Source organism: Apodemus sylvaticus, chromosome 5 (assembly GCF_947179515.1).
Source record: "Apodemus sylvaticus chromosome 5, mApoSyl1.1, whole genome shotgun sequence".
Lineage (NCBI taxonomy): Eukaryota > Metazoa > Chordata > Mammalia > Rodentia > Muridae > Apodemus > Apodemus sylvaticus.
The window spans coordinates 6,541,366-6,563,546 of record NC_067476.1 but is presented as its reverse complement, the minus strand read 5'-3'; the positions used below and the strand labels follow the sequence as shown (position 1 = coordinate 6,563,546).

The 22,181-nt window shown below is 53.5% G+C and overlaps 1 protein-coding gene across 4 annotated transcripts in view; it reads left to right on the top strand.

Moving 5' to 3' along the window:
• The first annotated feature begins 2,995 nt into the window (after positions 1–2,995).
• Positions 2,996–22,181, top strand: part of Brd3 (bromodomain containing 3) — a 30,991-nt gene continuing 11,805 nt past the window's right edge. Inside the window, exons 1-7 of one of the 4 annotated variants that reach the window (XM_052181947.1) lie at positions 2,996–3,213; positions 14,121–14,428; positions 15,164–15,301; positions 16,205–16,352; positions 17,034–17,248; positions 18,936–19,307; positions 22,025–22,153. In XM_052181947.1, coding sequence (XP_052037907.1) covers positions 14,216–14,428; positions 15,164–15,301; positions 16,205–16,352; positions 17,034–17,248; positions 18,936–19,307; positions 22,025–22,153 — 1,215 coding nt within the window. In that variant the 5' untranslated portion in view covers positions 2,996–3,213; positions 14,121–14,215. Of the gene's footprint in view, positions 3,214–3,528; positions 3,657–3,683; positions 3,937–14,120; positions 14,429–15,163; positions 15,302–16,204; positions 16,353–17,033; positions 17,249–18,935; positions 19,308–22,024; positions 22,154–22,181 lie in introns of those variants that run through there. The other 3 variants (XM_052181950.1, XM_052181949.1, XM_052181948.1) reach the window with 3 other exon arrangements.

Here is a 22,181-nt window from a genome sequence, read left to right as displayed (position 1 = left end):
ATTTTTCTAGCACTGTTGCATGGGCACAGTGATTACCAACTGAGAAAACTGGCCCAGTGGGGCCTGGAGAGAAGGCTCAGTAGTTAAGAAACCTTGATGCTCTTGAGGACTGAGCTTGGGTTCCCAGCATGCTGGCTCCTAGCCATCGGTAACTTCAGTTCCAGGGGTCAGGTGCTCTCTGCTGAGTTCTCTGGGCACCAGACATGTGCACGCTGTACATGTACATAAGCCAGCAAAACACCCACACACAGAAACAAAGATTTCTTTTTCTTTTGAGACAGGATTTCTCTGTATAGCCCTGGCTATCTTGGAACTAACTCTCTTTGTAGACCAGGCTGGCCTTGAATTCAGATCCACTTGCCTCTGCCTCCAAGTGCTAGCATCAAAGGCACACACCACAACGCCTGGCCAGAAAAATCAATGTTAAAAATAAAATAACAAACCCCAAGTGCCTGGTATACTTCATGATGTCTGGAAAGGACCAAGTTGTTAGGAGCTCTCAGCTCCTTTCCAGATGTAATGTAAGGGCAGGCTGATTGAAGTAGGGGCAGAAAGAAGCTAGAGCCTGGCTCTGAAGCCCTGTGGGATGGATGGAGTGTGGCATGAGCAGAATGGATAAGGTGTGCAGGCAGAGGCTAGGGTACAGAAATGAATAGGAATTCTTCCAACAGTTAAGAGTACCTACTAGGTGTCATGAGCTGTTGAAGGCCTTAGAGGTACAAAAGAGGATAGACCAATGCCACGAGGAATGGGACAAGGAGGTAGAGAGATGGGACAGAGAAGGAAAGGCAGGCAAAGACCCAATATGCCTCAGGCCTGCGTCACCCCACGCTAACCCTCCAGAAGCTGGAAAGTCAGGGCCTATTTTTATACCCTTGACAGAAGAGGAAGCATGCCAGTGAGATTAGGTGGTCTCACTTACACTTACGGTGCAACTTTGTTGTTGGTGGGGACAGCCAGGGAACCCGGAATCCCTCCCCATGCTCATGGGACTCCAGGAAGGGCCTCAGCACTGGCTCTGGGAGTGGCCAGCTCAGGGCTCTGAAACTCAGATGAGCTCTTTCCCACCCTTGAACGGCTTAATCTGTTACAGACTCGGACAGGCCCAGGAGAGGTGCTCCCCTAAGGCCTGCGAGACACTTGGACACAAGGGTAGTGCTGTGAGATGGGGATACTAGGCCAATTCTCGTGAACTCATAGGGGCATCTTAATGAGAGGACAGAAGCCAGCACAGACAGGGCAGGCAGCCTCAAGAATCTTGGCACATGGCCCATTGTCCTACAAGACCAAGCCTGGTTGCAGATCTTTCTGGGTGGGGCCTTGGAAGGTATATGATAGAATCTTTAAAATTTATTTGAAAGACTTACTTCAGGTTATGCGGGTGTTCTGCTTTTACCAGATGTTTATGTAAGAATGCTGTGTGCATGCCTGGTACCCATGGACTTCAGAAGAGGGTTTTAGACACCATGAGACTGGAAACTAACATGTAGGTACTGGGAATTGAACCTAGGTCCTCTATTAGAGCAATAGGTTCTCTTAAGTACAGTGCCACCTCTTCAGCCCCAAGGGGTCTTTTAAACTGGTGAGTCACTTGGCCAGTGAGAGATAACTCAGGCAGTCAAGGAACTTGTGTCTGAGCCTGGTGATCCCAGGATCCCAGTTCAATCTCCAGGACTCATGTGGTAGAAGGAGAGTACCAGCTCTCAACACTGTCCTCTAATTTTCACACGGGCTCCATGGCACATGCACACACTCGCACGTACACACACACAGAGTTTTCTGTTTGTTTAAAAAGTTTAAGTGCAAAGTCCCTTGTCCTAGTAGCCAGAGTGTTTGCTCAGTGTGTCCAGAAAGGTGAGCCCCAGATGTCAGGAAGGGTAATAGAACCCTCCAAGGTGACTGCAGTTCTGCAAGGTCCTTGTCATGGCCTTGGACTGGGAAGCCTGGGGTCAGAGTTAGAGACCTAGAATATCACTTTGCCTTCTTGAGTCTGTTTCATCTTTGGGTACAGAACATATTTGCGTTCTCTCTCTCTCTCTCTCTCTCTCTCTCTCTCACTCTCACTCTCTGTGTGTGTGTGGTATTTAATACCATAACCACCTGTGCATTTCCTGCAAGCAGCAAAGTGCTCCACCAGAAATAAACTCAGTGACACCAGGGTATTGGAATAATTCCAGCTCACACCAGGAATTGGAACCCTGTATTGGCAGGTTCAGCGGGCACTGATGGGAAAACTTGTTTTGCTTGTGACATTTTTTGTTGGGGGTCACACACCAACCTTAAGTTACAGCTGGATAAATATTGACTAACCGTTGTCATTTTCACCAAAACTAAGATCTGACGCTTGACCGCGACCTAACCCTTTCAAAACGCTGAAAAAGGGCGGGACTTATTCGTTCCTGTCTTTCCATAGGCACATGGGGGACACACTGAGGCTCCAGAGAGGGAAAGTTGGCTGGCACCGACTGGAGCATCCCTTACTGCTGTCTAGCTCTGAAGAATTGGCGTTTTTCCAGTACCACCGACCAGGTTTCTCCCGGAGTCCCCAGGTCTTCAACCCGCCCCAGGTCGTCGGGGCGGGATTGATCGCGACTCCTCCCTGGCAAGGACCGCCCTGCGCGCGCCCTCGCCAGGCTAATTAGGCACGCGGTTTGTTTACAAACACGGGCTCCGGGCCGTTGCGCGCCGCCCTGCTTGGGAGCGTTCGGGTTTGAGGGAGGCCTCGGGGTGCTCGGGTAGTAACCCCAGGGTGCTAACTGCGTTCCCGCCTTTCCCACGCTTTCCTAGGCTTCTGGAAATCCGCCCACCAGTTCTTATTCCCTGCGTGTGGCTGAGAACGCAAAAGGCGCGCGGGCGGGCCAGGTTTCCAGCGTCGCCTCGGGTCCTGGCGGGCAACCTTCCAGCCCCGCCCCCACGCGCCCCTAGGCCGGGCTCGCTGGCGGCCAGGTCGGCAGGGCGGGCGGCCGGGGGCGCGCGGGGCGGGGCACGGCGTGGCGCCGGCGGGGCCGGGACATGTAGTCCGTGCGCCTCGGCCTCCCCTGGGCGGCCCTGGCGCGAGCCCGGGCGCGGACTACGACTCCCGCCAGGCGCCGCGGCGTAGCGCATGAGCCCTGTACAGCTCCGGCGCGTCTATTATGCTGCCGGGGCCGGCGAGCCAAAAAGGAGCCGGCCGCGCGGGCCGGGAGCAGACGGCGCTGGAGCCGCCTAGGCCAAGTACGCCTTTTCTTGCTTCCTTGTACACTCGGGGCGGCGGCGGCGGCGGCGGCGGGTCGGGGGCGACGGCGGGCCCGGCGGATAGAACGCGGCCCGGAGCGCATGGTGCAGGCCTCCCGCGCGTCTCGAAGCCCGGAGCCCCGGGCCGCCGCCTTTGTGCGCGGCCGCGATGCAACAAAGCGCGGCGGCCGCCTGCTCGGGGTCGCGGCGACTGCGCGGGCTCCGCTGCTCTCCGCCTTGCGCTCTGCGCCCGCGGCTTGTCGGTCGCCTCGGTCCGGGCTAGGAGGCGTCGCCTTGGTCCGAGCGCCCAGCCTGGACTTGGCACAGCCCGCGCGCTCTGCGCCAGCCCTCCCTCACGGAAGGGAATTTTTTTTTCCTTTCCCCTTTTCCTCTGCCCGCCATCTTCCGAAGGGGACTGCCCAGAGGACGCGCGGCGCGGGAAGGTGCTCGCGGTGTGCCCAGGGCCCCTCCGGCGCCACTTAGGGCGGATCGTCGCGGGGCAGGCCAGACTGGGCCTGGACAGTGCACGAGCCTTGCAAGTGGGGCAGCAGCGGCGTGGCTTGGGGGGCGGCGGCTGCCTTTGCAGAGTTATGGCCCGGGAGACGACTTTACGCCGCTTACGAGTTACTGGATTATTGCAGCCAGGCCAGGAGGAAACCCAGTTCGCATTTTGGAATCAGCCTGAACGAGTACTTAATCCGGGCGAGGTCGAGTCGGATTGAGGTGGGAGGGGTGGGGTGCACATCTTTTTCTTACTTTGTGTTTAACATGCAAGCTAGTTAGTTGGGTGAGGAATGCGCACCCCAAAGCCTTTCGTATGTAAGGTTCTTGAGGATTCCCGGTGAAAAATCCTGGCGGCTTGGGGAAGTTCTCTCCACCAGTTGCTGCGACGGGGGCAGGGCTAACGAGGAAGCCATAAACAGCCTTCTTGCCCTGGGGGGGGGGGTTGAGGAGCGGGAAGGGGGGCTCGCTGGGAGCCGGGTGAGGGCATACCTTTTGTGAATTCGTGTTTTAGGGCTCAGTCCTAAGGCTCTGCCCTTTACAATTTTGATTGAGAGCTTTCTGCCAGAAATAAGCGCACAGCTGGTGTTTCTCTGTACCTTAATTCTTAACTGTAGAAGTTTGTGTCTCTGAGGTCATTCGTGTGTTCTTCAGTGGCTAACATGGGGCTGGGTGCAGGAAGAGAAACGAGTGAAGGAATTGCAAGGACTTAGCTCCTGTCCCCTTCACCTCATGAAAACAAGCTGGTTGTTGTCTCCCTCCCACCCCCATTTTGTTTTACACACTTTCTTAGTAGCGTGCAGAATTGGGTGGGGGGAGGTCCCTGAAGAGAGCTGAGATCTCTGCTGTGCTACTTGAAGTGAGTTTCTCACAGTCTTTCTAGGGTACGGGAAAGGAAGGACTACAAGGATCAATCCCAAGCCCCAGTGACCTTTTTTGAGTGGCCCTGAGTGTGGCCTCTCATTCGCAAATAAAGGCCTGTTTGTTGTTTGTTCTGTCTGAGGCCTTGATGTGCACTGTTGGCTGTAGATCAGGAGAGGTGAGGTACAAACTTGACAGTTCAGGATGTGGGGGTGATTTCTTCCTGATCTTATAAACTCTGAGACCACTGCGTTAGCAAGGCATCGGGGATCTGTGGAGATCCAAACCTAGCTCCACATCTGGGGAGTCCTGGAGAGAGGCATTGAAAAGCTTCTGCAGGGTGGATGGGGGGGGTACCAGTTCATTCATTTCTCTACCTACAAATCTATTTTATTTTACTTTTAGGAGCTGGCAGGTTCATTTTCACAAAGAGTAACTTCTTTCTTTCCACAGTGCAGTGTTCTGTTTTGGAAATGAGCTTTGAATAAGGGATGGAGCTTGTAAATGCCCTCCTTCCCTTAGACAGGTGAAAATGGGGGAGCGCTGAAAGGGAAGGCAGTGCCTGGCTTGCTTCTGCTCTGGCTCCTGGAAGCCTGGAGCTGTGCCCCCAGGGGCTCTCAGGGTTACTCTGTCCACTTCCTGGTTTACTGTGGAGGAGCCTTCCCAGGGGAGGGTGGCCCAAGGTCACAAGTGGAACCTTGCTACCCACTGTTCAGATAAGGGGGCGGGGGATGGATCCAGATCTCACCTCAGAAGGAAGTGCCACAGAGGGTGGGGGAAACAGGATCCAGGGCAGACCTCTCCACAATTCAGAATGTAATATGAAGCTAAAAAAGCAGTACTTCTTCCAGTGGGACAGCCTGCAGCTTATGGGGTCCTCACAAAGCTATCCCCTGCCCCTGGGGGCTGCTCTTTGGGGTACATTTTGACATGTAGTGCCCTCTCCGAATATTTGTGGTCACTGCTGCTCTGTTGGACACCCAGCTGTCTTAGTGTTGGTGGATTCTTTTGCAGGGAGAGTGTTTCATTGTGCGTGCTCTTAAGTTGGTAGTGTCCTTGTAGGGCCTCTTGGTTGAAGTAGATTTGAGTACAGGTTGTGTGTGTGTGGTGTGGCTCAGGCAGTTCAGCACTGTTGGCTCTGATCTCCCAGTGTCTCCATAAGGCCTGATGACCTTGAACTGGAGATACATTTTGGAGAAACACCCCCTTCCAGCACCTCCCCCATCCCTGCGTCTGGCCCAGAGCCCCACAGAGGCTATCAGATCCTAAAAAGATGTTGAGGACTGGAGGAGGGGCTTCCAGCTGCTCAGAAGTGTCACATGGATGCTGGGATGTCCAAGGGTCCCTGGCTAGCTTCCAGGAGTATTGGAAGTTGGGCTTCCTGACCAGTTGGGCATTTCCAGAAGTCATACCCAGGCACTGTGTGTGACCTAAAGAGGAGGATCCTGGTGGGACCTGTAGTCAGAGGTGGAGGGGACACTGGGGTCACAGGTGTGGGATGGCCTCGGCTTTTTATGTACATTGTGTGAGTTCTGCTTGTGTAACCCTACCTGTGCTAATCTGCTTGGGTGCAGTTGCAGTAGCTACTGCCATCGGCCTTTGCAATGTCTCTGGCATGCCCTGTAGCATATGGCAGAAAGAAGCCAAGTGGAATGAGCTCTGTGGGTAATGTCCTCCCCCGGACAGTGCAGCCTGATCGACCTGGATAAGGTGGGTTACCACTCGGCCCCTGGCTACCCACTAAGTAGAGTTCTGGAGAGCTCACCCAGGTTGCTGGAGTCAGGGCAGATGCAGAACACTGGACTCAAGGAGCAGGTCCCTGTGGTGCTCAGCATTCGGAGCTCTGCCTCAGTCTGGTTTTGGTAGGCGTGGAGTCTGTCTTTAGTGGTCTGAGGACAGGGCAGGGTGGTACCCATGAACTCCTGGCTCTGACCACCTGAACCTGTGTTTCTTGTTCTTGTGGTCTCCCAGGACACCACCGTTCTCAGCCTTCCTACCCATGTGGTCTACTGGACCGGGTTCCTCAGGGCCTCCAGCTTGGATGAGGGGAGAGAGACACTTGGGAGTAAGGGCTGGTGGAGTTGGTGGCCTTCTCTTGTTCTTGGCTGGGTGACCTGCTGGGTGGGTGGTAGATGGGAAAGTTGAACTGCTGGGCTGTGAATAGTTGCATTGACCCTCCTATCCTAGCCCCTGATCTTGCACTGCGGGTGTTCAGAGAAGAGGTGAAAAAGACAAGGTGGCTACCCTTGGGGACTTTAGCTGACCCACCTGTAAATCAGGCCTTGAGTTGGCCTTTTGTCAAGCAGTCCAGCAGGAGAGTGTTTCTTCCATGACCCAATATCCAGGTGCTGGGTGGACCTGCTGCCCAGCTTTGTTCTGCAGTGTTCTGCTGTTCAATGTAGTATCAGGCTTCCTGAGCCTCAGTGCACCTCGGGCCACTTGAGGGGCTCCCTGCAAATGTACTGGGACTCAAGTAAGTCTAAGGTTCATGACCCACCTTCCCTCTTCAGGTTAAATGTCCTTAGAAGACTGTTAAGTGTAGGGTGGCTATGCTGTGATGGTTCAGAGGCCGTTCTGGAGGCCACAGTCTCCAGAAGAAGAGAAGTTTACTTTCTTTGGTGTACTGTTGGGCTATGAGGCACCAACGCCTAAGAGCCTGGGGCCATGGTGGCAGTTAGAAAGTCAGAGGTGTGGTGACTGGTGACAGCTGCAGCCACTGAGCCTTGTGTGCCTTTCCATAGGACAGCCTTGGGTTCAACAGAGCTGACCCTTTCTGGTGTGGGGTGTGTTCTATTAGAGCTGAGTCTCCTGCCAGACAGGGCTAGGCAGCTGTTAGAAGCAGGTGTGATATGACCAGGGTGAGCTTGAGGTGCTGGCTAGGGCTCCCTTAGCAGTGAAGGACAGGCAGTGCCACTCAGGAGAGTCCCCAGTGGACAGGGAGGCCCCACATAGGCCCCTGTCTGCCTTGAGGCCCCAAGCCATGTTCTTCTCCAGGCCTCACAGCAATGAGCAGTTGGCTCTGTCTGTCACAGAAGCTGGCCCAGCCCTAACAGATCTGTTTCTCCAGGCTTGGAGGGCCAACACTAGGGTGGCCCTTCCCGGGGCACTCAGCTGGTAGTTATGCCAGTGTGAAGGCAGCAGCCTGCAGCATTGTTGAGGTCTATGGGGACAGAGACATCTAGGTAGATGGTTCTGTTGGAGCCTGGCCCCGGCTCCTCCTGCCTGCGCCACTGTAGGTCTCTAGTGTCCATGTCTGAGTGCTTCCTTGCCTACCTTAGGGGTGGAGCTCATGGGATAACCACCAATGTATTGGGACTAGCAGCAATAAACTGGGGCTAAACTTGGGACTACCAGGGTCCCGGGGATTCAAGGACCCAGTGCAGGGAGGGACCCATTAATGTAGGTTCTTCCAGCACTGTGGTGACTCCAGGGAATGCGAAGACTAGGCATGGAGATGTGATGAGCTTAAGTAGGTTGAAGTGAGCTCTTGCTTATCACAAAAAACAGCCTCGTTTGTGGGTAGGGATGGAGACTAACTATGCAGAGCCCTCGTTGTCCTGGAATTTGCTATGTAGTCCAAGCTGGCCTCAAACTCTCAGAGATCCTCCTGCCTCTGTCTCCTGAGTGAGAAAACCTCTTTTTAAGGCTTCTTGAGGCTGGTGGGCAGTATGTGGCAGCTAAGGCCCTACAGTTTTTTGAGTCTCCTGTTGAAATGTGGGCATGCCTTGCATTGCTTTCTATTCTGATGACCCAGGCAGCCACATCAATCCCTCCATGAGCTGTCTGTGCTGCCTCCTCCCTGAACATGCCCCAGAGCCACTTTTTGTAGATCTCAGATGTCCCCAGCTGGAAGTCCCTGAGCATGACCCCTGCCTCTCCACATCTTAGGCCTTCTAAGGGGGTCTCTGGGAGATGGAATGGCCATGCTCCTTCCTGACTCTCCCACACACATGGTCAGGGCAGCCCTCCCTTCCCAGGGAGATAGCCCTTGCAGCTTGCCTTGAGGCTCAGAGTAGAGGCTTCTTCCCTGGGTCCCAAGAATGGCTTCCCAGCCTAGATATGCTTCCAAAGTCTGGCAGCTGTCCAGTGGCTGGTCTGACCCAGGGTTAATATGGAGAAAGGTACTGTGTGCTTGGGTGGGTAGCTGTGGATCTGATCTTTGCCAAGCCTGAAGGCTGGGTTGTAGGTACTGGCCCTCATGTCCCTTCTGTCTGGGAGTGTTTGCTTGGCATGAGGAGAGTGGGGAGACCGGAGCCCCAGAGCTTGTAGTTGACAAGAGAAGGCTCTGAATTGTGTTGAACTTACTAGGTGTTTTCCATGGTGATAAAATTGCAGGTTCCTCTTACCTCCTCGCTATCTGTCCAGGGCCCATGAGCCTTGGCCTCTCACCTTTCCTGACTTGTCCTTTGGACTTAAAGGCTGGATTTCTGCTTTCATTCTTAGGCCTGGGAAGGGGGGAGGTGGCCTGCCTGAAGCCATGCAGAGAGGTTGGGAAATCTGCAGGAATGAGGCCTTCCTCTCCTGTCCGTCTGTCTTGAATGGGTTTGTAGGGCGAGTGACTGGCGAGTTAGGGCTTTATGGGCCTTTCTTGCTTTTCTTGCCTTTCCTTGGTGTGGCGAGGAGGCTGTCATCAGTGTAGGGCATGCCTGAGTTGGCCCCACGCTTTCTGGGTGGCCCCCGCAGCATTCAGGTGCTTCTCCATAATCTCAATAGAGACTTGCTCCAGGTTTCCTCTGGTATTTGTGGGCCTCTGTGGTTTGTCTTGAGTTTCCACACTGGGTGGTTTCACATCCTCTTGAGGCTAATACCTCCTCAGATGGACTTTCACACACACTTGCCTGAGGTCTTGCCCATGGTGGGAGTCTTGTGCAGTCCTGGAGGCCCAAGTAAGGGGATTCCAGAGCTCTGTAGAGAAGTCAGACTCTGCTGAGTGGGGGGCATGCGTAGGTGGACCTCAGTGAGGGCCTAACCCTTCTTTTGCCCGTGAGATACAGGCTTCATCTCTGTTATTCCTGGCTGAAGCAGTTGCTGTGAGTATTAGTGGTGTTCTGTAGCTTCCGAAGGCCAGCTCAAAGAGGGCTTGCAGCTTCTGTGTCCTGGCTTTGTCAGGATCAGGAGCAGACAGAAGGGTGGCCCCTGGGGATTGCTGCAGTAAAGAGCTGCCTGGCATTTGTTGGCTGTTATGGGGCTGGGTGGTCAATGCCATGCCCTACCGGCTAGCTCCTTTACGGTGTGAGGCTCTGCCATCCTGTGTGTGCACCTTAACCCCAGAGCAATCTCAAGGGAGGCAGGCGGGGCTCGGGAGATTTTTGTGGGTTAGAGATGTGTGAAGCCCTGAAGTCTCTTTGGTACCTTTCTTTATCTCCAGTCCTAGCCAGCCTACCTGAGGCCATTGGTCCCTGCCTCAGCTTTGTGAGGATGTGGTCCTCAGGCCTCACTGCTGCTGGTGGGAAGGACGAGACTGCCTCTGTACAGATTCGTAGGTTGGGGAGGTCTGATTTGTCCAGACCTCTATTTGTCTTCTGCTGCTTCTTCTATCATGCCAACAGGCTCCAGATGCATTCGTTCATGGGATGTGCAGTGCAAGCTCCCTAAAAGATAAGGAGCATATGCCTCTCCACTGAGGGCTTTCAGCAAACACATCCAGGGCACATGCCCAGTCCTGTGGGCTCAGTCCTGAGTGGCACTCCTTAACCCAAGCCTGGTTCCTGACTTACAGAATGGAGCCTGGAGGTCTAGGCAGAGGATCCAGAGTTCTGTAGGAAAGTCATCCCTGGATACCGCAACCTCCTCCTGCAAGCTCACTGTTCTTACTCAGAAGCTCTTAGCAACAGGCCCTCAGCGGTTTGACCTTCCCCGACCATAGAAGGTGATGTTGTATTGGGGTGTTCCCTTAGGCCTGGGGCTAGGGATCTGCATAGGGTCATAGGATCAGCTAGCCTAAGTCACACAGTGAGTTCCAGACCAGCCTGAGTGTAGAGTAAAACTGTCTTGAGCCAAAACCAAAAAGGAAGGAAGGGACGCCTCTGACCTGCATGCTTGTGAGCACTGCAGAGGTATGTCCGACAGTGTGACTGAAGGCCCCAGGCATGCTCCCTGCTGCCTTTTCTACTGCCATGACTCCCCTCCCTGCCAGCCTTAGAGGCTGGGCTTTTAGGGTTCCACTGAAGCTCCTCTTCCTTGTATTGATGGGAGTCTGCATATCTGAATACTCTGGGGTGTCGCTGACTGCCTGCAGCAGGCCCTGATGGCCTGTCTCTGCTTTCTGGAAGCCTCAGTTGCTTCCCAAGCCTTCACCCTGATAAGCAGCTTGATAAGAGTCTGCTTTTCTTCTGGGTGTGGCCTTTACTCACACCTTTAATCCCAGCATTTGGTAGACAGAGTCTGAGTTTAGAGGCTGGCCTGGCTTACAGAGCCAGTTCTAGGACGGCCAGGGCTACACCGAGAAGCCATGTCTGGGGAGGAGGGGAGAGCGATCAAGCTGCTTCTCCCACAGGAGTTGACTTTCCAGGAAGTCCATGACTCTCCTTTCTTCTCGGGGTCTGGTGTCAGGTTCACTCAGCGCTGCTGCCTGGTTGATTGAGGGTTGCTAGGCCTTGGTGGGGGAAGGTCAGGCCAAGCTTACAGTGGTCCCTGCTGTCCAGGCATTCCAGAATTAGTGTGCTTTGAAGGGGAGTATGTGGATGTCTGACTTAGTCCCTGGGGATGGTAGTATGCCAGGGAGCTTAGGTGCTTCATGGTTGGCATCCTACCTCTTAGCCTCTATCTCTGGTGGGCCTGGGAACTAGGCAGCTGGGCTCTCCTACCTTCCCTAAACTGAACCCTGCTGTCACCCTCTGTGTCTCTATCCCAGGCATGTTGACATTTTCAGGAGGTGGGTTCCAGGACCTGGGTATGGAAAGGACTCTTGACCATCTGTCTTTCTCAGAGGAGGCCTTTCAGTGTAGTGTCATGGGTCCCCCAGGTCAGATTCAGTCTCATGTCCCACCTCCCCAGACCCACACAGTAGCAGGAGCAGCCTCTGTTCCTAGGGATCTCATAAACGGTATGAGAGCATCAGCTTCCACTCCTCCACTGGTCATGGCCAGCTTGTGCTGCCTGAGCCCTGAGTGCTCAACTCCAGGCTGACAGCTCATGGGAGATAAAGGACACACCATGACGCTTTTCAGGTAGCAAGGATGAATCACAGTATCCACCCTGCAGCCTCCTGCTGCTTAGGTTTCAACAAGTTCCAAGGAGGCCTTGAGAGCCAGGAGTCTAATGAAGACCAATGGGGCTACACATTCCAGGGCCCTGTCACCTCAGGCTCTGCGGGTTAGTGTGGAGTTGGGAAGGTTTTGAACCTACAAGTGATTTGGTCCATTTTAACAGGGTTGCCTCCTTTGTGTTGGGCGGGACAGTCTGATGAACCCAGTGAGAGGTGTAAAGGGAGAAACTGACATCCTGGTGGGTGGACAGCCCAGACTTATGCCTTGGTAGCCTTTGGTCTACAGGGGAGTGAGGACATAGCTTCATGGCTGTTGGCACAGGTTGGACAGCTGTTTGCCCACTGGGGGTGTGGAGATGCTCGGGCCTGTGAAGTGGCACACTGTGGGTGCCCAGGATACCTGGAAAGTCTCAGTGCAGACACAGCTGGCTCCCAGGTGCTCAGCAGCACTTCCTGAATGCTGGGTGGGCAGTGAGAGTGGCTGCAGACACGGCTGATGTACCCTGAGTGCGGTGGCAGGAGTGGAACCTGCGGAGAGTAGAAGACACCAAATGTTTAGCAGCTAGCCTTCTCCAAAAGAGCTTTAGATTGCAGCATTTGAAGTCTTTGTGGAGAGACGTTAAGGGTCCCTCCAGTGCTCTGAGAACCACTGGTCCTGGAGTAGGCTGGGCACCTCACCTCTGGATGTCCCCCCTTGAACTGATGCAGTGTGAAGAGCAGAAGCACATTGGAAAGTCTGGAAGACACCAGGTTCACAGATAGGCACAAGGCCCCACATGCAGTGTGGAGCTCATGCTAGGCTTTCACCAGTGGAAGTGGGTCCATAGTGCACACACAGTGCTGCCCTGCTTCCTCCTGGGGAGATAGCTGCTAAGCCCTTACAGCTGTCCTAGGGACAGATCTGATTGAGGACATCAAAGGAGTGAAGAAAGGACAGGTAGATGCAGAAAATAGCTGGAAGTCAGGGGCCTGGGCTCTTTGAGGGAGAAGCTGTAGCACCCTGAAAGGTGAGCATGTTTGTTGTCTACAGTTGAACAGGCAGGCGGGGTTATTGCAAACAGCTCAACAAGGAGGCAGGGTTTATCATATATAGCTGGGTCAAGGAGCTGGCTTAGCAGTTAAGAGCACTGACTGCTCTCTCTTCTAGAGGTCCTGAGTTCAATTCCCAGCAACCACATGGTGGCTCACAACCATCTGTAATGGGATCTGATGCCCTCTTCTGGTGTGACTGAAGACTGTAACTGTGTACGCATATAAATAATAAATAAAACTTAAAAAAGAGAGTGACTTTAGACCTTAAGTATGGGGGAGGGGGCGCGAGTATTAGGCACACATGGACCAGAAGAAGGCTTTGGTATTCCTTTTTGAGTGGGTAGGGCTTTGCCATTCCTCCACGAGTCTTAGGCCGGCCGTGGTTGTGCCTGTGTTAACAGCACACACATTTACTCAGGGTTTCTTCTACTACCCACAGACTGCAAGGGATCTGAGTGTTGGATGTTCCTATATGGCACTCCCTGCTGTACCCCTGACAGCGTGTCCTTCCGCGTAAAGTACAAAATAGTTTTCATGCTCCCTCTACTGTAGAGCACCCTCATTGTGGAGTTTGTGCTGTGTAGTGCTCCCGCATTGGTGCTGGGCAGCCGGGACACCCTGCATGCTACCAGGATTGCACAGTATCCTTGCTTTTCTGATGGTCCCAGCTTCTCAGGGATTTGTAGAACCGTCATGAACAGCTCTGTATGTGGCCAGCATTTCTGACATCTAGCCTAGGGAATTTTGAAGTGGCAGAATGTATTGTGTTCAGGGACTGAACACACAGGTGGGATACAGAAGAGGACCCAGGTTGGGGTCACCCTCTCAGCATTCTGATTGGATGAGGGACAGGCATGTCACAGCCACTCACCATCACAAACCCCAGCTGGCTCTCCTGGTTACGTTAGAAACTCATGCCATGCCCTGCTCAGGGCCCCAACTCTTTGTGCTAGGTTTAAGTCTGCAACCTTCAAGCCCATCTCTCAACTAAGCCGTTGGATGCATGTTGTTCTCTGAGCCTGAATTGTTCAAAACATTGCCACAGCCAAGTAGTTGAGGGTCTGGTAAAATTGAGCCAGTCCCAGTCACTCAGGGCAGCCGGGAGCTGAGTGACTTGGTCCTTCGTATTCTCCCTATCCCCTTTTCTGGGAGCTGCTGACTCATGTTTGTATTTTTCCCAGGTAGGAGAGCTGTGGCTAGGGTGGCTCTGAGGAATGGCACGGCTACGTATCAAGGTGGTAGGGAAGGCTGTGTCCTTGCTCCGTGGAGGCTCCTGGAATGATAGCGTCTCTGCTTTCTTTTTCAGGTGCCTGATTGGGCCCAGAAATGGGATGCCAAGCCTCCGCGAGGAGCGCCTCTTTGAGCTGCTGCTGTGACAGCAAGTGACTAAGCTGCCAGAGGATGTCCACTACTACAGCGGCTGCCCCCACGGGGATCCCGGCAGTCCCGGGGCCCGTGAACCCTCCCCCACCCGAGGTCTCCAACCCCAGCAAGCCCGGCCGAAAGACTAACCAACTGCAGTACATGCAGAATGTAGTGGTGAAGACACTCTGGAAACATCAGTTCGCCTGGCCTTTCTACCAGCCTGTGGATGCAATCAAGCTGAACCTGCCTGTGAGTGGTCCTTAGCCTGCTCCTGGAAATCCTGCCCAAAGGTGGTGTCAGAGATATAACAGGTTCTGCCTGTGTCTCAGAAGCCAGCGGTTTGGCAAGGAGGTTGCTCCTAGTATAAGAAATGGGGAGAACCTATGGCCTCCATGGTGGAAGAATACAAGGAAGGGGCTAGAGCAACGGTTCTTAGCCTGTGGCTTGTAACCCTTTTGAGGGGGTGGTGGTGGTGAACAACCCTTTCACAGGGGTCGCCAGAAAACACAGATATCCACACTATGGTTCATAATAGCAAAATTCTAGCTGTGAGGTAGCAAGGAAAATGATTTTATTGTTGGGGGTCACCACAATATGAGACACTGTATTAAAGGGTTACAGCATTAGGAAAATGATGGTCCCTTCGGTGCACACTCGGATTTATCTAAGTACAAATGGACATACCTGAACAGTTGTGATGAGAAGCCCTGTACAGGCACTTTATACCTTCGCCTCTGGACACTTGGTCCCTGGACACTTGTAGGTTTAGGATTAGAGGGAGTTTGGCTCTCTCTGCCTGTGGACCAGCTCAGACTCTGTAGAGAAACCTATGGGGACAAGTTTGGCAAGATTTGCCAAAGAGCACTAGTCAGGAGTTTCCTCAGACTGCATGACCCAGCTGATGTGGGAGGACTTTGTTGTTTTTGGGAAGTGTGAGAATAACATTGGCTATATGAGTAATACTTCTGGACATCTCTTTCCTAGGATTATCATAAAATAATAAAAAACCCAATGGACATGGGGACTATCAAGAAGAGACTAGAAAATAATTATTATTGGAGTGCCAGTGAATGTATGCAGGACTTCAACACCATGTTTACAAACTGTTATATTTATAATAAGGTGAGACACAAGGCGCGGGGCCCCGAAGCTGCTTGAGGGAGCAATCCCAGTGCTGGGAGGCTCGGGTCCGTGGCATGACTGTGGGGCCCTGTGAGCTCAGGCCCTCCGCCGTACAGTAGGCAAACCCTGGCACTCTGGTGGTCACTGAGTTCCTGTGCCATTTTAATGGTCTGCTAGGGGTCAGAAGGGGTCAGAATGGTCTGCAGTGGAAACTGAACAGCTTTCAGAGGACACTGACACAGCCCACAGGCTCTGTCCTGGGGCTTCGGTCCCCGACCTTAGGAAGCCTAAAGATGTAAAAGTAGGGATCCATCCTGCCATCAAGAGGAGAGGTGGTCAAGTAGGCTGTGACCTGTGGGCAGCCACCCAAGGGGTTACAGTGTGACTTGGGAATTCTGCAGAGTGGTCAGTGTTGAAACAGATAGCCAAAGTCTCAGGGGACCCCACTTGGGAATTTGGTCTTCTAGCTCCGTGAATGCAGGAGAGATGTTAGTGCCAAGCTGTGGAGGCTTCTTTTCGCTGCTGGGTAAAGGCAGTGTTTATACTTTGCGTTCTTTTCAGATTTTCCACATTGGAAAATAATCTTGTCCTCCCTCTGTGACAAGTCTCTTAACAAAATTCAGTACTTTTTTTTTTTTAAGATTTATTTATTATATGTAGTACACTGTTGCTCTCTTCAGACACTCCAGAAGAGGGTATCAGATCTCATTAAGGATGGTTGTGAGCCACCATGTGATTGCTGGGATTTGAACTCAGGACCTTTGAAAGAACAGTCAGTGCTCTTAACCACTGAGCCATTTCTCCAGCCCCAATTTAGTACTTTTTTGAACTACAGACGACCATGTTGTTTCTGCGAGTGCATGACTCCGTTCCCAGTGAGTGACCTGGGTTCTCTGTCTTTAGCCCACAGATGATATAGTGCTAATGGCCCAGGCCTTAGAGAAAATCTTTCTGCAGAAAGTGGCCCAGATGCCTCAGGAGGAAGTTGAACTATTGCCCCCTGCTCCAAAGGGCAAAGGCCGGAAGCCAGCTGCAGGAGCTCAGAATGCAGGTAAAGTTAGGGAGGGGGCACAGGCATTCCCTGCTGAGGCCGAGTGGAGGGCTTGCTGGGACTCCCTTGATCCCTCTTAAGTTTTTGACTGTTGCCTGACAGGTAGGACAGGTGAGATGACCTTGGCAGGTAGTGGGTCTTAGCTGTGTCAGAGAGGCGGCCTGTCTGGGCCAGAGAGGACATTTCTGTAGCTGCTGTCACATGTCTGCCTGTCCCCCACATTTTACTCCTGTTTTTATTGATCTTAGCATTGGCTTGGCCTGGCTTGGCTTGCTGCCTGGTTTAGAGGAGTTGCTCTCTCAGCTGGAGAGTCAAGGGGATCATTATCTAGAGTGCTGGGCAAATCTGGGGGTCCAACCATGTCTGAGAATGGGTATTGATTAGAGATGTGTCAGATAGAATGACTGACTGGGCAGGGTGTGACTGGAAGGGGGGAACTAGGTGTGAGGAAGGCTAAGTCCTGGGTTGCCAGTTATCAGTAGACCAAGAGCTGGCTAACTCAGTGAACACTGTCCCAGCAGCAGAGCCAAGCCCTACCCAAGGATAGGTAGAGAGACTCTTGTAGCTAGGGTGTCTTGGTCCATCCCAGAAGGCCCTAGTGCTATGACTGGATGGCACGATGTTAGATGCTTCTGGAAATACAGAGCCTACTGAATTGAGCTCCCTGTCCTTGCATTGAAGGTACACAACAAGTGGCAGCTGTATCTTCGGTCTCCCCAGCAACCCCCTTCCAGAACATACCCCCCACTGTATCCCAGACACCCGTCATTGCCGCCACCCCTGTACCAACCATCACTGCAAACGTCACATCAGTTCCAGTCCCCCCACCCGCTGCACCGCCTCCTCCTGCGACACCCATCGTCCCTGTGGTCCCTCCCACACCGCCTGTAGTCAAGGTGAGCTTCCCCGAGGCCTGCATGGCTCTCTGGTGAGGAAGTCATTTGGGGGGATCCAAGCCCCCTAAAGTTTCTGAAGCAGGGGCAGCTCTGGGGCAGGTGGAAGTTCTGCCGCTTCTCCAGGTACAGCTGTTTGGAAAGGTTTTCTGCACAGACAAGAAGACCGAGGCTCAAGGGTGGAGGTCACATGGCTGGTGCTGGCCAAGCTGGACTTGATCCCCAGCTTCTTTGGTCTGGTTGGGGAAGGTGGAGAAGGTGTGGGGCGATAGTGAGCAAGATGAGTCAGATCATCTCTGGTCATCTCTGAGGGAGTGCTGGCCAGTGACACCAGCCTGGATCTGTATGGGCCTGCACAGCTGTCCCTTGTTTGCTGGCGTTTTCACAGTGGACTGTCCTGCTCTGGCCAGGCCCTACTTGGGCATAGATGGTATGGGGACTCTGAGGTGTGGGGTTAGCAAGCCTATTGGGTCTCCACTTTGAGTCAGGCCCGTAACAGGCACTCATGTGTGTTGTCTTCTTCAATTTGATCCTCACAGCGACCCTCTGGGGCAGGCAGTAGTCCCCCCTCTTACAGATGAGGAAACGGGCGCTCAGGGGTTAAATGGCTCTCCCAAGGTAAAATGCCACCTCCGTTGCCTTCCCTCCCTTGTGGCCTTCACTGCCTGCACTTCCCGGTGGCGCCTGGCCAGGCTGTTTGCCACAGCGAGTCTGCCCTTCTACCCCAGGTCCTTTGCGGCTCGTGCTTGGTGCTTGCCATCCTGTAGGTGTCCATCAAATGTTTTTGGATGGCCAGCTTGTGCCCCGTCGGCCTGAGGGTGGCAGCTTGGCTGGGGAAGTAACTAGGGGCTGTCCACGGCAGGTTCTGTTGCTGTCATCTGGCCTGTAAGTTTTTGTGGCCAAGCAACTGAGAGGAACCCGCTGAGCAGGTCTCAGTATATACCGAGTCCTGGTCCTAATTCAGTGGTGATACCTATTGGTTGGGCTCTTCAGGCTGTGGCAGAGACCCCCTTACCCCCTCAGGTCCCTTGGCAGAGACTGTCTGCTATGAGCAGCCGGCTCCACGCGTGGAAGGCTGTAACACCTCCTGGGCCCTCTGCACTGCCTGTGCCTTCCAGATAAGAGTCCTGGTCTGTCCATGCCTACAGCCCTTGGAGTCTCTTGGCCTCTAACTGCTGTGGCTGCTTCATGTCTCCTGGTCAGGCTGCCCCCACCCATCTAGCCTGGAATGCTCCTCCTGCCTCCCCTCCTTCTGCTCCATTTGTGTCTGTCCTTGAAGCACCTGCTCAGGGCCTGGTCTGGCACTTTCTTCTTGGTCTTTAAAGCAGGGAGTTCCTGTCCCTGGCACCAATCTATGGTGCTTCTTAGATATTGGGTGAATTCCCTGTAGCACCTCATGCTGCTCAGGTCAGTGGCACGCTCACCCACCTGGATGGCTGAATCCTCAGGGCTGACAGGGAGAGTCCGAGCCTCACCACGGCCAGCTGTGTGACCTTGGGCCCTGGGCCTGGCCCCTCTGAGCCTCGGTGTCTTCTGTTCTGTGAGGACAGCTGAGAAGGAACAAGACCCTGCATGTGGTCGCTAGCTTGGCACCTGGCAGGCAGTCTGCACTCTGGAGGTGTAGCAGCTGTGTGACATCTCCCTGTGCACTTCCTTGTTGCTGGAGTTCACTGGTACTTTGTTGTCACAGAAAAAGGGCGTGAAGCGGAAAGCAGACACAACCACACCCACGACGTCTGCCATCACTGCCAGCCGGAGTGAGTCTCCCCCGCCACTTTCAGAGCCCAAGCAAGCCAAGGTAGTGGCCCGAAGGGAGAGCGGGGGCCGCCCCATCAAACCTCCCAAGAAGGACCTGGAAGATGGTGAGGTCCCACAGCATGCGGGTAAAAAGGGAAAACTGTCCGAGCACCTGCGGCACTGTGACAGCATCCTCCGGGAGATGCTGTCCAAGAAGCACGCTGCCTATGCGTGGCCCTTCTACAAGCCAGTGGACGCGGAGGCGCTGGAGCTGCATGACTACCATGACATCATCAAGCACCCCATGGACCTCAGCACAGTCAAAGTAAGTAGGGCAGCATGCAGGGCAGGGTGGTGCCCATGGCCAAAATCAGTAGGCTCTCTGTGGCCTTGGTAGCCCTGTTGGCTGAGCTGCACTCTGTGACCTCCTGCTGGGCCTGCCCACACCCTGGCCTGCAGGGACAAGGACCTGTTAGTTTCTGAGTCTGCACCTCCATTGTCGCTTATTCTGGTGGAACACAGATCAGAGGTTCAGTTCTTTGTGTCCCCCAGTTCCGAGTCACCAGAAGGAGGCTCTTAATGGTGTCTGCTTTGGAGGCTAATGCAGAGGCACGTAGATCTCTCTAAGTTTGAGACTTACAGCCTGGTATGCAAAAACAAGTTCCAGGACATTCGGGGCAACATAGAGAGGCCCTGTTAGAGGCCCTGTTTCAAACCCCTGATGTGTAGGTACCTCACAGCAGAGATGGGGAGTCTGGTAGCCAGCAGGGAGCCATCTTTGATCTTGGCCTTCACCCAGACAGGGAAGTAAATATATAGAGATGGACAGAGAACTAAGGCCACAGCTCAGCTGTGCCATCCCCACGCCAGTGATCCCTAGAGTCTGCCTTGTTCTGGGTTTTGTGGTGTCCAGCCATGGCAGGGCCTGGCGGTGTGAAGGCGGACTTGAGGTTCTGTGAGGAGAAGGTCCTGGGAGGTGATGATTGACCAGAGCTAGCCTTGGCTCTTCCCAGGAGTCTCTGCTAACTCCCAAGAAGTTCTCTCTCCAGTTGAGGCAGCCAGATAGTTGCTTGTTTCATCCAGGCATTCTTTCAAAGGCAGTGGCTTCAGCTGTTGTATGACAGTGGCTTCAGCTGTTGTATCTCATCGTGCCAGAAGCAGAATCTCCCAGTTGAAGCTTTTTGTCCTGAGTATCAGGGCCAGGTAGGTTTGGCCACCTAACAGAGTGTTTATGCCTGTGCTCATTTGAGTACAAAAATGAAGTAAGCAACTGGGCCTGTCCAGCAGGGCTGGGGTGAGGCAAAGGGCCCTGGGAACCACTGTCCAAAGCTGCTGGAGGCCTCACTTTCTCTGCCTGGCCACTGCTGTGCAGCTGTGGGACTTCTGGAACTTTGCTGGGGGTTCCAGTGTTTTGGCTGTACCGGGACAGGATAATTCCGTTTGGTCACCCTCCTATTTGTCCGAGACGGGGCACCTTTGGGAGTTGAGATCTTATACTTAGAGTGGCTATGTGTTTACCCAGGTGACGTTTGCTTCTGTGGCTGAACCCGAGTGGCACAGCCTGTGAACAGACTTTAGCAGAAGAGTCTCGAGACTAAAGACTGAAAGACTAGCCTTGCAGTGGTGGCGCGTGCCCTTAATCCTAGCACTTGAGAGGAATGAGGCAGGTGGATTTCTGAGTTCGAGGCCAGCCTGGTCTACAGAGTGCGTTTCAGGACAGCCAGGGCTATACAGAAAAATCTTGTCTGACTAAAGGCTACACAGTAAAGGAGGAAGTACTAAATATGTTAGTGGATTTAATTTTTGTTTTAGATTTGTGTGTATGAGTGCTTGCCTGCCTGTGTGTATGTGCACCCTGTGCATGCCTGGGAACCACCAAGGTTAGAAGGTGTTGAATACCCTGGAACTAGAGTGACAGATAGCTGTAAGCTACCATGTGGGTGATGGGAACTGAACCCAGATCCTCTCTGCAAGAACAACAGGTGCCCCTAAGCACTTAGCCATCTTGCTGGCACCAAAACAGTCCTCATTTTTTTTGGGGGGGGGGGTTGGATTTGTTTTTTTCAAGACAGGGTTTCTCTGTATAGCCCTGGCTGTCCTGGAACTCACTCTGTAGATTAGGCTGGCCTCGATCTCAGAAATCCGCCTGCCTCTGCCTCCCAGAGTGCTGGGATCACAGGCATGTGCCACCACCGCCCCAGCTAACAGTCCTGATTTTAATGATAAAGCTTAAGGGGGAAATTGTCCCAGCAGGTATCATGCCAGTTCCAGGAATTATCCAGATCTTTAACCTACCAGTTCCAGGAGGCATTTCTCCAAGCAGCCATCTGCTGAAACATGAGTGTCTTTAGGCACAAGGTGCAGGCCTGTTACTGAGAGCCCCTCCACTGTGTAGGAACTCATATGCAATCGGGTTGGGGTAGGTGCCTAGCCCCTAGATCACTTACTCTTCCTGCTGTCCACACAAGACAGGAACCCCACCAGTCTGCCCTGCCCAGCTTTATGTGCCTGTGTGACCTTGCCCAACCTGCATCTGCTGGGACTGCTTGGGCTAGACTTCAGTGGAGTTTGAGGGACTTTGCTCCAGGGTGGTCCCTGTGATTGTCAGCATCGGCTCCACAGACCTGTACTGCCCTGTCCTCCACCTCTGCACAAGCTCAGAGCTGCCTCTGGGCCCAAGACATAAGAAGCAGGTTGATAACAACTCCTAGATTCCTCCCGGGAAAAGAAAAATCTTCTGTAAACTCAGTGGACTTCCCAATATTGGGATTGAAATCCCCTAAAGCTCCCAACACAAGAACCTTCTGCGATACATTCCAGGAGGATGGGGTTGGCCTGAGCCTTATCTCCCAATCTTTTTTCCATTTAGTGGCTCTGTCCTCGAAACCCATATCCCTTCCCCGAGGGCTCCCTCCTCTAAGGACCCTAAGCTAATTAATTGCCAGATGCCCTGACTGGCAGTTGGCTTGGTTACCATGGGATGTTCTGAGGATCTAAGTCTATCCCCTACATGATCTGCTCACACCTTGTTGCTTGTTACAGAGGAAGATGGATAGCCGCGAGTACCCAGATGCACAGGGCTTTGCTGCTGATATCCGGTTAATGTTCTCGAATTGTTATAAATACAACCCTCCAGACCATGAAGTGGTGGCCATGGCCAGGAAGCTCCAGGTAAACCAGGTTTGGGTGTAAGTGTGAT